Below are 15081 nucleotides of genomic sequence, written 5' to 3' on the forward strand. Positions count from 1 at the left end.
CTCCCTCACCGCCAGGCGGGCCCCGCCCGTCGGGTCCTTCCCCGACCTCGAGCAAGACTCGGGCTCGACCCCAAGTCCGGCCGCTGCAAGCCGCCTCCGCCCGTGCAATGCCTTGAGCCCGCACATCGAGGCCCCCTCGGATGCCCCTATAAAATCGCCGCCCCGTGCCCTCGGTCCCCTCAACCCGCAGCCGCCGCCCTCGCCTCGCAAACCCTAGTCGCGCATGCCCGCCGCCGCCGCACCTCAACTACTCGACGCGCGGCCGCTCCACTGCTTTCCGCCATCAAGCAAGTGCCCTAGGAGCTATGCGTTACGGTAAGGAGCATCGCTGGCCCCTTTTCCCCCTCTTCCCCGCCTTCCCGCAAGCGCGATTCCTCGCTGAAGCTCCGTGGCCGCGCGCCGCCGCTGTGCGCCCCTCATCATCCCCCGTCTCGCCAACCCGAGCCCCTAGATGCGTTCCCCGTAGCGCCCGCGTTCTCCCCGTGCAGCCCGCGTGTGAAACCGAGCCCGGACGGTCGTTTTCAGCCAAATCCGGCGAGTCCGCCATCGCCCGCCGCCGGCGCCAGCGCTGCCGCCCCTGCCGCCCCTGCCCCGCGCAGCCGTCGGATCCCGATCTGACAGGTTAGATCTAATCTAACCCGAGTCAAAACCCGCGTACCAGTCAAACCCTAGGTCTTTTTACAAAAGAAACCCTGAGTATTCACTAATAGATTCTTTTTCTTCTATTTAAGCTCCTATCTTTTTCTAAAATAGAACCCGCCATCCCTAGCCCCTCTCTTCTTCAATCTAAACCCTAGATATAAAGTTTAATTATATTTTAGCTCTCGATTTCTTTGTTCTGAGCCTTTCTAGTTTCAAATTTTTTACAAATAAGGCCCTAGAATCATGTTTTAGTCATAACTTCTACGTTTTAACTCCGTTTTCATCGATTCTCGCGCTCACGTGACCCTTGCGACGTATACAGTAGATTTATAATATTGTTTTGCTATGCTTATATTATTTGGTGTATTGTTTCTTATTTATTGTACTTATTTGTTTGTATGTACGTGTGTGTTGCGATAGACGGTGTGCAGTTTGAGGGTCCACAAGAGCAAGGCTTTGAAGACGCCCCCGAGCAGCAGCAGGATTTTGAAGAAGGCAACTGGTCCTTGATTATATTCTGGGCCTAATAACTTTCTAAATACACACATTTCACTTTATATGCATGCATGTGTCTATAATATGATGGATCCCAAACTGAGGATATGCCTAGTTTCTTTTGAACTTCCTTGATTAAACCTATGTTGCTATATTAATGTTGTAGCTACGCTAGTTACTTTTACTTAGACTTTGGTTGGATAACCTGAAAATTATGCTACACTAGTTTTACTTCATGTTCTGGAATACCTTTTTTGGTGATAACTTTAAGATCACTGCATTAATTGGAACATGGAGAATCACCCAGGAAAACAGTGCAACCACAATACTACATGGCTCTGGTCTTAGCTAATTAATTAGAAACTTTAGCTTATGATAATCTTACCAAAAAGGACAAGAGGAGTTGCATCGTCGGGGTATAGCTCGGTCCTCTTAAGGGTATGATATGGTCTTGGTTAACGTGTCTGCCTCATTAGGGAGAGTTGTGACCGCTTTGACTTGAAACCTTAGCGGATTGTCATAAGCTAGGGAATCTTTGTAAAGGCCTCGTAGCGAATCCCTGCCACTCACCTCGGAAGTGTTTAAGAGCCTTGCAAACCCAGGCATCAAGGAAAACACGAGTTGTGGGTAAAGTGTACAACCTCTGCAGAGTGAAAACTGATATATCAGCCGTGCTCACGGTTAAGAGCAGTTTGGACCCTCACATGATAATTGAACTTAAAGATGATCTAAATTGATGTTCTTTATTTACGTTATTGTTAGTTATCTCTTTTATTTATTTAAGGATGGTATGTACTTACACTTAGTTAATGCTTGCTAATAAAACTTGGTCAACTAAAAATGCTTATCGCAGTCAAACCATATCAACTATTCCTTGTTTTTGGCTTTACATGTCATATAATTTACTTCACTTGCTGAGTACCAACCATAAGTGTACTCACGCTTACTTTATTAAAATCAATGCTACTCAGAAAAAAGATAATTGTCCGGAGTTCAACTCGCTCCATCGATTAATCAGTGCTAGGAGCGTGGAAGCCCTCCTGATCAACTCGCTCTTGCCATCTAGTGACGGTGACGTCCTAGGTGTCGCGGCCTTCATTGATGATTTCCCTTAGGTCAACTGAGGCAAGGTTGCGGAGATCCCTTTGGTGGCCTCGAGAGTCTGCTGGGGGTTGTTATTCCCAGTTGCCCCTCGTCGGTTGCCTCGGTCTTCCCCCTGGGGTCTAACAATTTTTAGGATGACTGTTGACTTCTTGCTCCCAACTGGCGTTAATCGATGGAGCTGGATCTTGTTCATTAAGCTGGAGCCAGGCTTGTTTGGTGAGCCTGAGGGCCTATTGTGCCGTGGGGTCTTGGATGGTGGCGAGTAGGGCTGTATTAGTGGCAATATTGGCAATGGGGTACGGAACCCTCTTTCACCAGCCGCTGCGAACTTAGCATCCAGGTTGCAACAACCAATTGCTGTGGCTCCGGGGCGTTCCTTCTACGTTGTGCGTGCCTCTGGTTTTTCATTCTGCGGGTGGCTCGCTGAGCCTCGTCCTCATTGCCAGCCTCGGCCGTGTTTCCGTCTCCGAAGACCTGGTCATGTAGTTTGTCATTGTACTGGCTACCGACTTCATCAACCTCTGCCATGAGCATGTGACGGTCTGAGGTGTGCTCATCGGAGCTGTAGTCGACCAGCACAGTATTTTCACCCACATCCTCTTGGATGGGGCGAGAGGGGTTTACCTTCTTGATAAGGCAATTCATCGAGGTAGGCCACGAGGCAAGTGTTGTCTTCGAGTAGCTCGAAGTGTCAAACCCGGTACCATGGGACTGCCCATTTGCTATGGAATATTCTAGAATAAGGAATAGGGCATGTCTCATACCTTATATATATTATAAAGTACTTGGATACGAGTAGGACTAGTCGGTGCAGAAGGAAAATACCCGAGCAGTACTCGGGTAGGAATCCTAAGCTATTATCAGGCTAGGATTCAATGTAACCCTATCCCCAGAGTATATAAGGGCGGGCAGGGGCCCCCTCCAAAGCATCTACAATCCAATGCAATACAAATCACAATACAGGATAGAGGGTATTACACAACTCGCGGCCTGAACCTGTCTAAACCTTATTGTTGTTTGCACCTTCGAGTTCCTAATCTCAGCGACACCCTACCTACAACTCTACTACCTTAGGGTATCCTTAGGTAAGCTTGGCAGTAAAACAACGACAGCTGGTGCGCCAGGTAGAGGTGCTCATCGAAGATCCATCGGAGAACTCGCTGGCATAGTTCAACTTCACCAGCAACATGCTCGATAAGAGCACAACATTCATTTTTGGCTCCTAGGTCTACATCACCAACGGCTCGGGGGGTTTCAACAATCACCTTGCCGACACCAGGAAGCCAAAGGCATCTGCAACAACTTTTTGCAGCGATCTTGACGACTTTGTCGACAACCTCGATGACATGTTGCTCCCTAACCTAGCCAGGGAGATCGAGGAAGAGTCCATTTTCAATGTGACTTCTACTCGTGCTGCACTAAGACCTCTTGGATTGGATCCAATCCGATCTGAGAGGCAACGTACTCAATTCCCGTTCGGGTTACGCAATGTGGCCACTATTACTAGGAGGCCATGCAGTCCGAATCCCTCTCTGCATTGGAGGAGAACTTAGATTTCCTTCTTAGGATCGGAGAAGGGGACGCCACCGCTTGTTGGGAGGCTCCCATCTTCGACACATACGACTCGGACTTTGATGACAGCGCTGAGCCCTTCATGGGCGGTCATCAAGGTCTGATGATCACATCGACTCCACAAGGCCGCTTTATGTACTGGAAGGGCATGAAACCCTCTAAGCTACTCAAAGATGATGACTGCCTTGTGGCGCACCTTGACACGCTGCCTCACCAGGAAGGCAAGCCCCTCTCTCCAATCCGTGAGCAAGATACCGTGCTGGTCGACTACACCTGTGATGAGCACACCTTGCACCGCCACATATACATGGCGGAGGTGGGGATTCCGGCCAACACCAGCAACGAGAACAACAATGAACTACTCAAGCAGATCTCTGAGGATGAGGTCACGACCAACACAGGCAATGAGACTAATGCCCAGCGTGAAGGCAGCAGATTGAAGAACCAGAGATGTGCCGAGCGCAGGAGAAACGCCGCGGCACGCCAATGTTGAGTGCAACGTGATCTGGGTGCCGAGTTCGTGGTAGCTAGGGAGCGGGGTTTCTGTATGCTGATCGCAAACATTGCCTCTGCCATGGCCATACTCGCATCCAGTGAAGATCCAGCCGCACAAAAAACTCTCTTACTTACCCCAGAAGGCCTGGCTCCAGCTCGACTGGCAGAACCCAACATCATCAGTGCACACCGAGCAGGTCGGCTATAGCCAGCTCGAAGGTAGCCGAACTGCAGGATGAAGGCTGCGGCAACCAGCAAGACCCAACAATGTTGGCAATGACACTGCCAAAGGTAGTCGCACCGCCAGTGGAAGACCAAGACAACCGCCCAGGCCTCACCAAGTGCCACCTCCAGCATGCCCGGCGGCTAGTCATAATCGCCACTGACCACTCACGAAGCTCCCTACAGAAGATCTCCGCCAGCGCATCAACGAAGGTTGCAATGCTCACAACATCATCGACGCTAGGCGAGAAGAGCAAGCTGCAGCCAAGGGCTACTGTTTCCCGGACGACAGCGACCGCTTCTCAGCATTCACGAGCCGATTCAACCTGTACGCCTACTCTGAGGGCTTCAAGCCGATTGGCATCATCAAATACGATGGCAAGCAGGCTCCTCAGCAGTGGATCCGATGCTACTCGACATGCCTTAGGTATTACGCAACTCACGGTTCGAACTTGTCTAAACCTTGTGTTGCTTGCACCTTCTAGTTCCTGATCTTGGTGGCACCCTGCCTACAACTCTACTACCTTAGGGTATCCCTAGGTATGCTTGGCAGTAAAACACCAACACGGAGGGCTCCATGCCCTTCTAGTACACGAACTGGCCTCGTGGTGTTGATGTGATCATCAGAACCTGATGATGGCCCAAGGTGGGCTTAGAGTTGTTATCAGAATCCGAATAGCTGTCGTAGATGGGAGCCTCCTGACGTGCAGTGGCTTCCCCTTCCGCAAGTTTTAGTATGCGATAAAAGTCCTCCTCCAATTTGGAGAGGGACTTGGAGTGCACGGCTTCCTGATTGATAGTGGCCGAGTTACATAGCCTGAGTTTGGATCAGATACGCTGGCCCTCAGACCGAATCCGATCCGATCTGAGGAGTTCTCACATAACACGAGTGGAGATCGGGCTGAACCCGGGCTCTCGCTTGAGTTCCATGACTAGATCAGGGAGTAGCATCTCGCCGAGATTGTCGATGAAGTCGTCAAGCTCGTAGTAAAAAGTTGTCGATGCAGGCGCTTGCGACTTCCTGTTGCCTGCGAGGTGGCTGCTGAAACCACCAAAGCCATTGGCGATGCAAATAAGTCGTGCCTTTTCCAAGCACGTGCATGGAGTTGATGATTGCCATCGAGTTCGCCAGGTGATCTTCGATGAACATCCCTACCTGGTGCGCCAGCTGTCAGTGTTTTACCGCCACTGCGTCAAGGTTGTTTCCTCGTTCTCACTCGGCGACATCCTTCACAATAAGGATGCCAATGGCTGAGTCGTCAAATGGTCAGTGGAACTTAGCGCGCTCTCCATCGAGTTTGCTCCACGATCAACAATAAAGTCTCAGGCTCTGGCCGACTTCGTTGCTGAATGGACGGAGATCCTGGATCCATCACCCGAGCACTGACCCGAACATTGGAGGATGTACTTCAACAGAGCCTTCAACCTTGAGGGCGCTGGCGCTGGGGTCCTTTTCATCTCTCCAAAGGGTGAGCAGCTGAAGTACGCCCTTCAACTGCTCTTCAAAGCCACCAACAATGCCGCTGAGTACGAGGCTCTCATCCACGGTCTCCAGATCGCCGCTTCACTTGGCATCAAACGGCTCCTAGCCTATGGCGACTCCAAGGTAGTCATCAAGCAAGTAAACAAGGATTGGGAATGCACGCAGGAGAAGATGGACGCCTACTGCAAGAAAGTACGCAAACTCGAAGCCAAGTTCTACGGACTCGAGTTCCACCGTATCACTAGGGACTACAACGTGGCGGCCGACGTCCTCTCTAAGCTTGGGTCCAAACGAGCTCTTGTTCCAGCAGGGGTCTTTGTTCAGGCACTCAAAAACCCAACATTGAAGCTCGAGGAAGAACTCCCGACCAAGCCAGACTTGGTACCAGCCGAGGGTCAGGAAGTGCTTGTCATCGACTCTGATTGGCGAGCTCCAATCATCGACTTCAATGTCAACAAGTCTTACACAGACAAAAAAGAGCATCAAAGACTGTCCAGGCGTGCAGCAAGCTACGTCATTATCGGCAACGACCTGTACAAGCACTCGGCATCCTCTGGAACCCTGTGCAAGTGCATCTCTAAGGAGGACGGAGTGGCCCTTCTCAGCGAAATCCACTCCGGGACCTGTGGGAGCCACGCAGGAGCATCAGCTCTCGTGGGCGAGGCCTTTCGATCAGGCTTCTACTAGCCCACAGCTCTCGTTGATGCCCACAACCTCGTCAAAAAGTGCACTGGCTGCCAATTTTTCTCCAAACAGTAGCACGTCCCGGCTCAGACCCTACGCACTGTACCACCCTCTTGGCCCTTTGCTTGGGGCCTTGACTCGGTAGGACCGCTCAAGACAGCCCCTGGAGGATTCACTCAAATAATCACTCTTCAAACCACGCTTCACTCAAATAATCACTCTTCAAACCACGCTTCACTTGGCCACACCTCCAAGCCGCAAAGTGCACTTACATGCAACCACTTACATGCAGATCATGTCCTCTTTATTCAAACTAACACACGCATGTACCTACTGACCTGCTCGGTCTCCTCCACACACATACATGACTGACAACAACTGACAAGAACACAACAAGACTAATCCAACACACATCGGAATACATAAGCACAAGGTCTTCTATTTACTCAATGGTCAGATAGCTTGGCAACTTGGCGTTGCCGGGCCGAGAAAACACCATCTGCATGTGGCACACATAAAACAGTCGACCAACAGTTAGAACATAACTGAAGGTTAGTATTGTTGATTATATAATGGGGATAGTATGTGCATACCTGGTAGTCCAAAATTGTGCGTGATTTGAACATAGCCGCACAATATGACAAATAGTACTCCCAAGTACGGATGAATTTTTCATCGAATCCCAGGGCAGAAACTTTTCTGCAAAAGATTAGAAAGAGGACACTACTAATTGAGTCATGTGCTACAAATTCTGCAAGAGAATAAAAAATGCAATACTACTAATTGAGTAATTTAAATAATGCGTAGCTTAATTTGCTAGAGATTGAGGGCTTGTATTTACTTTCTGTTGGCCACGAAGTTGTCCCTCCAATGCATCAGAGTAGGGTAATAATGGTCCCCAATATTCTCAAGGTGTTGTACGCTGCATAGGTGTAACTAATAAATCATTGAGGTCTTAGTTAGACAATAGCTACGAAGTATAGTTGCAAGCACATATACCAGAGCCTTGATGCATTAGTCATGGCAGACACAACCCGGGCTAGAGAAGGTAGGCAGCCACCTGGGAAGATATATTCCTTCATAAACTCGGGCCGCAACCTCATTCTGTCGTACAGTTCCTCTGGCATCGCGATGAACTGTGCATATAAATTTGTTTTGAAATGAAAATTAGTTAGCTGATGACTTGTTTGTTACTCACAATCATGCAATCGATGGGTATAAGATTAATATATGTTGGTGATGGTGCACCTGGAGGACAAATAGGCCACGGTCTGCCAAATGGTACTCACAGCAGCCGAAAAAATCATCCATGTACTCATGCCCGACGTGTTCAATCATCTCACTAAATAAGCAACAAGGAATAAAACATATTCATCAGATCAGCAGCTGGTCTATTATTTCCCTGATCACTCCTTTAATCTGTCAGTAGTACTATACTCACCAACTTATAATCCTGTCAAACTTATGGCAAGTTGGTATTCGACGGTAATCGCAAAGGAGGAAAGTTATGCGGTCCTGCATATACAGTAGATCAATTCTCAATCTTGGCTTTTTTCCGGTGCGATAATACTAACTAGAAAGGTACATCACTGACCTCTAATCCCGCTTCTTTGACCTTTCTCTCAGAGTATTTCAGTTGCTCCTCAGACAAGGTAATTCCTGTGTACTTGCAACCAGTTTTCTTCACCAAGCGTATCGCTAAAGTGCCCCAACCACTACCAATATCAAGAACATGATGCCCGGACTCCACCTTAGCCTTCAGTTAAATGGATTCATTGCAATATCAAGACATCATTAGGTCATGTTGATAAGGAATGCGTACATTGAGGCGACCTCAATATCAGGAAAAATTTATGATGGAAGAGTTCAAGTAAAGCACCATGCATATTGATCCTTTTACCTTATTAATTAGACTGTCAAGTTTACGTAGCTGGGCTGCTTCTAAGCTCTCGTCCTCCGCCTACCATTAGAATCGACATCCAGGTAACCGAGCCATCTCAAGAGTATACTATTATTCACAGCACTACACTTCATAATTTACTTGTTCGAGAAAAAAGTTACATAATTTACTAGTAAGAGATCAAATCACAAGATTGCCAAACCTTGAAGATACCAGAAGAGTAAGTCATGGATGGATCCAGATAAAGAGCAAAGAAATCATTACTCTGCACACCAATATATCAGATTGCAAAAAAAAATTGTTAATACTTTGTCAGTTCTTTTAGATTAACGAATGATTTGTATAGTATATGAATCGAGGGAACAAATTAGAAATATGTATGCCTTTGATTTGTTGAATTATGAAAAATAGTTGTAGAAGAAACTTGAGTAGTTAGTGATATTATTTTTATGAAAAAATAAACAAAGTCTACTGACCAGATCATAGTGCTTAGAGATGTTTTTAGCAGCTTTCGATACAGAGTTCTTCCTTGAAGCATGACGCAAAATATATTTTGCAAATGCAACCCCAGTGATTCCAAGGAAGGGTGTCCACCAGCCCTTCCTTACATAACTACTGCAAGGCATATTCGAACGAGTTTAGCAATAACACATTCATGTATGTACCATCCTTCATTCTGATGAAATCAAACAATTCAGATGGTATTTTAGAATTAAGGTACCTTTTGCTGGCACTGCTCAACCTTTTGCGTTCACCTCTATTAGCCAAACTAATCTGTATATATCAATATGGCTCATAGATTTAGTAAAAAAAAAAGAAAGAATAGTAGCTTTGTGGACTTGTATAACTGAACAATATATATAATGTACTTTCTCCATTAATGTAAGCATGAGATTTCAGACTTGCTTCTTGTAATTTTTTGAGAATATGCATATGAACATATTACAAAAGATTGAAAACAAGAATTGCATGAACTGTATGGGCAGAGATATCTTGAACGTGCTTTCCTATAGTATCATAACTTTACTGTGTTATATAAATATATGTACAAACCAATTGACCAGAACACGGTCTTACAAGTACAAGATTCAGAAGGCCTTCTCGCTTATCAACAAATGAGATATAGCCATTGATGTAGGAATATGCAAAACCAAGGTCTGCTTCTGTTACAACCTAATGAAAAGTCAAGGCACAATGAGATATGTCTCGCATGAGATGTGATGAAGTAGAATGTAATTTTAAAAGAAAAGATCTTCAGATGAGATTGAAGAAGAGAGAAGGGAACCTTCCAATAGAATTGCGGGTCATGTACTAGTATCACAGATTTTACAGGGCATCTTTCACATGCTCTACCAAAACTAAACGTAGTGCCTCCTTGTTCCAGTATGCTGTGCACAAACTAATAAAGTGACAATCATCACCAGAGATTGTGTAGTACATCAATTCGTACAAGCCTCACCTCACGTTACCGATGGTCATGTACCGTTCAAAGTTTCTTGCTACCAGACGACGTGCACCGGCCTCAGTCCATGATGGAACCATTGGTTTTGGGTTAACCAAAAGGTCACATTTCCATTGAAGCAATTCTGAAGCTGCTACTTTCCCAGCCTGAATTAAATCACCATAAACAGATTGCACTCCCATAAATATTTATTTGAATAACAGTTGGCGCCTTTGCGATTGAACTTAAAAGGGCTGGTGCGCGGTAAATACCTTCACACTGTCCTCATGGAATCTGTAGCCTGTTAATTATTCATGAAAAGGGACATTTCAGACTTAAAATTATATTGAAATTAGTTAACGGCAGGTTGCAGTGAAACAATTGAAACCTTGGTATGGGCCACAGAACCATATTCCCCTCTTTCCTTGGATGTTATTGAGCTCAAGGGTAGCCTTGGCAGCAGCCATGGACGGAATTGGGTGGCTCGTATGCCATTTGAGCAATACGTGATCGGGAACACGGGGAGGGTTAAATGTCACAAGAAAAGGCCGGGGAGATTCAATGTTCTAGCAAATATAAAAAGAAGATGATAAATATATTCATTGATCATCCATGCACATGAAAAATAGCAAAGTAATGTTACTTCATGAAGTTGCTAGGGTACTTATTAGGCACCTGAAGTATATTTAGCCAGTAGGTTACACAGACGTCACTGCTTGTTGTCCCCAGGAAGTTCCTGGAGCTCCATGCGTAGGAATTTTGTGGCATCAAACTTTCATCACAGTGGAAGTACACGTCACTGAAGAGACAGGATAATGTTGTATCAGATCTAATCATTATAGATTAGCACAAAAAAGATGGCAGCTAGCGTTACCTGTTGATATACTTGAAAGCTCCAAGAACCCTCAGTTCATCATGTGTTGCTTCAGCTCCTAGTACTTTTAGAGCATCAGGAGCGTGAAGACAAAATATGATCCTGTCGTACATCTCCTCCGAACCATCAACGTCTGAAACTCGATAACCTGTTTCCGGCAGCATAACATTTTTCTCATGAGTGGATAAGTAGGGTAATTTAGAATAAGGAAGTCATAACTATAGTGGGCAATTGAAAAATATTTCTTCCTGAACCAAGTACATGCTGGTCACTGTATATAGCTCTAATTGGGTCATTAGTCAAACTGTAAAGGCACAAAGGCAGAATCGTTCAGAACTGCCTCAGACTAGTAAAAACCTAATACAATTTAAACCCATCTACTGCTCCAAGACACCATTTTTCCCGGTTGGCACCTTTGAGGCTTGGACCAACATTACAAATCTACACGTACACATCCCTAATAATACAGTAGTTCTGAAACAGTGTCAATAGCAAATTCAGTGTGACGTACATGAAGCATTCAATAGCATACTACCAAATAAGTGTACTTTCAATGACCAAATCCTTTACTCCAAACCTCGTGGTGGATCCCATAACACGTGAAGCTGCAGTGTGCTATAGGTACTACAGAGCAACAGTGTGCTATAGCTAGGTACTACAGAAGAACAGGTGGGGTATGCCAACTTGTGTCCTCATCCATTTATTAGTGTCTCACATGCATTTATGGGTTATGTCATATACTAGTAGGATATTATCTTAATAAGATTATGTCAGTTTATCTTCAAGGAGCTGGTATATATACATGTTAACAAAGAAAAAAAATATTCCACGACACTATTTTGTATATACCTTCGTTGAATCTTGAAATAGATTTGACTTCACAGCCAGTTTTTACTTGACAGCCCATGCTCTCCAACTCTTCCCTGACCTGCTCATACACAAAGGGTCATTATATATGCTACATGCGCCCTCCTCATTCCTAGTTTTTAGTGAAGAAAAATTACAGCACCTTGTTCACGTAGGACCCTGAGCCACCCTTGACCGTGAGCCACTGCGGGCGACCAAACAACTGAATGCAATGCATAATTCCATTGGATGAATTAGAATCATAATATTAGTCGTCAAACTAATAAGCTTTTTCCAATTAGCATCATAATATTCAGAAATTAAAGGAGAAGAAAGAAATAAGCATCTGAATAGATGTATCTATATGAAGCAAGGCACCTCAAGGAGATGATTATCGCGGAAAAATGAGAGCACAAGGAGAGCTGGGAAGCCCAATACTCCATCTGGCGGGCAGGACCAGATGCATGCACACATTGGGATCTGCAGCGGATATGAAGTTTTGCCACACTGTTAAAATTGAACTGATGATAAGAAGATGTAGAGGAGTATATACAAGTCAGCTAGTTGCATACAAGGTAAGCATCCTGGAAGAGCTGCGAGTATCTGTGTGACTGAATGAACTGCCCTAAAGTCTCGTTGCGGTCAGAGTCTCTTCCATGGTCCTCCAGGTACCTTCAGATCAAAAGAAGTTATGAGCAAACCAATCAATCATTCAGTAACCATATACATGAACACATGACACAACTCAGCGTTGCGGAGAGCGTTATATATCTTCAAAACTAAAACTAAAAGATGAAAAGAAGCATTGTTGCAGGCTAGCTCACCTGAGAGCATGATTCTTGAACTTGAATATCTCACGGACCACAAGCCAGAACCTGGGGCTAAGCAGGTTGCTCTTCTGCGCCAGAGCACCAGATACACCATTGCGGCTGCCCCACTCGAAGCCTACACCTTTGCCCAACCGCATGCATGCTGAGAATGACATGTCCGATGGCTCCACCTCCACCCCCAGCCCTTCAAACCATTTCATCAGGTTTGGGCATGTCATCTGAAATTATTAGCTAGTTTTTGTTAAAGCTAGTAGCAAGACACACAAAACTACACAAATGCTATACAGTCCTTTCAATTTTGATGTTGTGGATGTGTATCTCTTAGCAGTTCTCTCATTCTTTCTCTCCCTTGCCCTGTGGTGTCATCTTTGTACGCACTTCATCTCATCTAAAAATTTTGGGTATATGTCTATTTTCCACTAGCTCTACACTAAGGGTTCCAGTGATGGCCATTAAAACTGATAATTCGCAAGGTTGAACAATTTGTGGCGGATCCATCTCAAACAGTTCACAGTGATGGACTGCTATTGCGGATCCATCTCAGTTACTTTCTTCAGTTTGACACTACTATTGCAGTACCCATTTGCGCAAAAAGTGTTGCTTGATGGAATAAAAAAAAGTGTTGCTCGACACAGAGTTGTTTTAGGAGATTAAGCACTTCGTCATGAGTCTGTTTTGGATTTTTTTTTTAGTTTCTATATGCTGATTGTACAACTTGATCGAATAACCACTTGATGTACCTTAGTTTTGTTGCGCAAAGGCTTTATAGCGATGTCAAAAGGCAAGAAAATGTGTTGTGCATACGTGAAGAGGGTACCCATGGGTGACGTACGTCTTGGTTGCATAGGCAGCAAGGCCAGCTGTTTGCATTTTTCAAAATGTAACGGTATAGTAGTAGTGCGTATGCATGCTCGCACCGTGTTGAAGGCCATGCAGCCAAGGTCGACGAGGACACGGCCGCCGGCCCCGTCGTCGTCGACGGCCACGGCCTTGTTGCCGCGGCCGCCGAGGTGGCTCTCCTTCTCGTACACGGTCACGCGCGCGCCGCCGCTCCTCGCCAGCTCGTGCGCCGCCGCCAGCCCGCTCAAGCCGGCGCCCACCACCGCCACCCTCATCTCTCTCTCTCTCTCTCTCTCTCTACCTGCAAGCTTACAGCTATAGTTCTTGGGGCTCTGTGCTGCGTTTGGCTGTGACATTTTACACAAGATTCCCCTGTTTATATAGAGATCGACCGAGAAATTTTCTAGATTGAATTGGCTGTGTCCTCTAGTTAGGTAGAGGTAGAGCGTTGTGTATCTTGAATTGAATTGGTTACTCTGGTTGGGTGGAGGTGGGGTAAGCTGCGGTAATTGTCGGGTGAGGCCCAGCATTTGCGTCGTGGTTTAATGTCTGCTGTCCTGCGGACCACGAAACTGACTGTGTATTGGAGAGATCGGCCTTCAGGAATCAGGACACTACTGCCTTTCCCTTCGCATCTTTGGAGATCCAAGCACTGCAACGACTGAAAGGGATGCTTCACTTCCACTACTGAATGCATTTCCCTATTTTCACCGTACGGTGATAATCTATTTTTACCGCTGGCTTCATCCTTCACTACGCTTACATACTTTGGTCTTTACGACGGTGAAAATGAGTATTTTCACCGCCGACATCTAAAATAATGGTGAAAATAGATTTAAGAGCGGCGGTGAAAACCATAGTAATATTCGTAACTAGAATTAGAATTGGAATTATGTGTACTGGTTTGGTTCAAAACTCTGGAGGGGAAGGGGTCGTTCTTCATTAACACCAACCGGGCAATGAACTACCCAACTTCACTGCTAGTTGGAAGGAAGTCATTTATGCTCCTTTCATCGAGAAAAATCTCCATTTGATACTAGTAAAGTTGAGAATTATTTATTGGATACTGAAAATATCGGTACATATAGACAGGGGTACCTCCTACTAGTGTGTCCAGCCCGAGGGGTGCGAGGTTATCTGTAACCTCGTACTAAGCTTCTGGGCGACAGGGCGTACGGCCCGAGCCTGATAACTGGGGTCACGGTCACCGGACCTCCCCCCACGCTCTATCAGGTCCGGCGCCTCCACGTGCCCGCAAGGACAATATGCTTAAGAACAGCTGCCACGGGCTCGGACCATCGCGGGATGGTCTTGGGCCCCCACGTGAGGAAGCCGGACCCCCAGGGGGACTGGGCGCCTGGGCCAGCTGTGGCAAAACCGCCTGAATTATTCCGGCTCAAGCACGCTAGTCATCGCTATATAGGCGATCCTAACTCAACGCACTTCAAACGGAACAATCCATTGGTCTGTCGAGTCACCGCCCGATAGAACCACGGTTCAACAGGATCGAAGCAGGTTTACCTCGCACGAAGGCGAGTTTACAATCATACTACAGCTCATCAACTTTTAATTTACAAAAATATTAAACATTATTACAAACTATTTTGTAGCTGGAAGTAACTTATACCGACATTGTTTCAAACAACAGGCTAA

General features: G+C 46.1%; 1 protein-coding gene across 3 annotated transcripts in view; it reads right to left on the minus strand.

The window, feature by feature from the left end:
- Positions 1–13762, minus strand: part of LOC112882759 — a 35419-nt gene extending 21657 nt beyond the window's left edge. The window contains exons 1-24 of one of the 3 annotated variants that reach the window (XM_025947889.1): positions 13506–13762; positions 12583–12806; positions 12331–12430; positions 12137–12238; positions 11922–11981; positions 11762–11840; positions 10913–11060; positions 10714–10837; positions 10427–10604; positions 10311–10339; positions 10057–10205; positions 9883–9985; positions 9675–9770; positions 9319–9371; positions 9074–9209; positions 8800–8862; positions 8598–8657; positions 8292–8453; positions 8139–8212; positions 7946–8039; positions 7697–7833; positions 7539–7619; positions 7291–7396; positions 6900–7196 (exon numbers count right to left, since the gene is read on the minus strand). In XM_025947889.1, coding sequence (XP_025803674.1) covers positions 7140–7196; positions 7291–7396; positions 7539–7619; positions 7697–7833; positions 7946–8039; positions 8139–8212; positions 8292–8453; positions 8598–8657; positions 8800–8862; positions 9074–9209; positions 9319–9371; positions 9675–9770; positions 9883–9985; positions 10057–10205; positions 10311–10339; positions 10427–10604; positions 10714–10837; positions 10913–11060; positions 11762–11840; positions 11922–11981; positions 12137–12238; positions 12331–12430; positions 12583–12806; positions 13506–13703 — 2613 coding nt within the window. In that variant the 5' untranslated portion in view covers positions 13704–13762 and the 3' untranslated portion in view covers positions 6900–7139. Of the gene's footprint in view, positions 1–6899; positions 7197–7290; positions 7397–7538; positions 7620–7696; positions 7834–7945; positions 8040–8138; positions 8213–8291; positions 8454–8597; positions 8658–8799; positions 8863–9073; positions 9213–9318; positions 9372–9674; positions 9771–9882; positions 9986–10056; positions 10206–10310; positions 10340–10426; positions 10605–10713; positions 10838–10912; positions 11061–11761; positions 11841–11921; positions 11982–12136; positions 12239–12330; positions 12431–12582; positions 12807–13505 lie in introns of those variants that run through there. The other 2 variants (XM_025947888.1, XM_025947891.1) reach the window with 2 other exon arrangements.
- Between the last annotated feature and the right edge of the window lie 1319 nt (positions 13763–15081).

The sequence above is a fragment of the Panicum hallii genome, chromosome 2, assembly GCF_002211085.1.
Source record: "Panicum hallii strain FIL2 chromosome 2, PHallii_v3.1, whole genome shotgun sequence".
In the NCBI taxonomy this organism is placed as follows: Eukaryota; Viridiplantae; Streptophyta; class Magnoliopsida; order Poales; family Poaceae; genus Panicum; species Panicum hallii.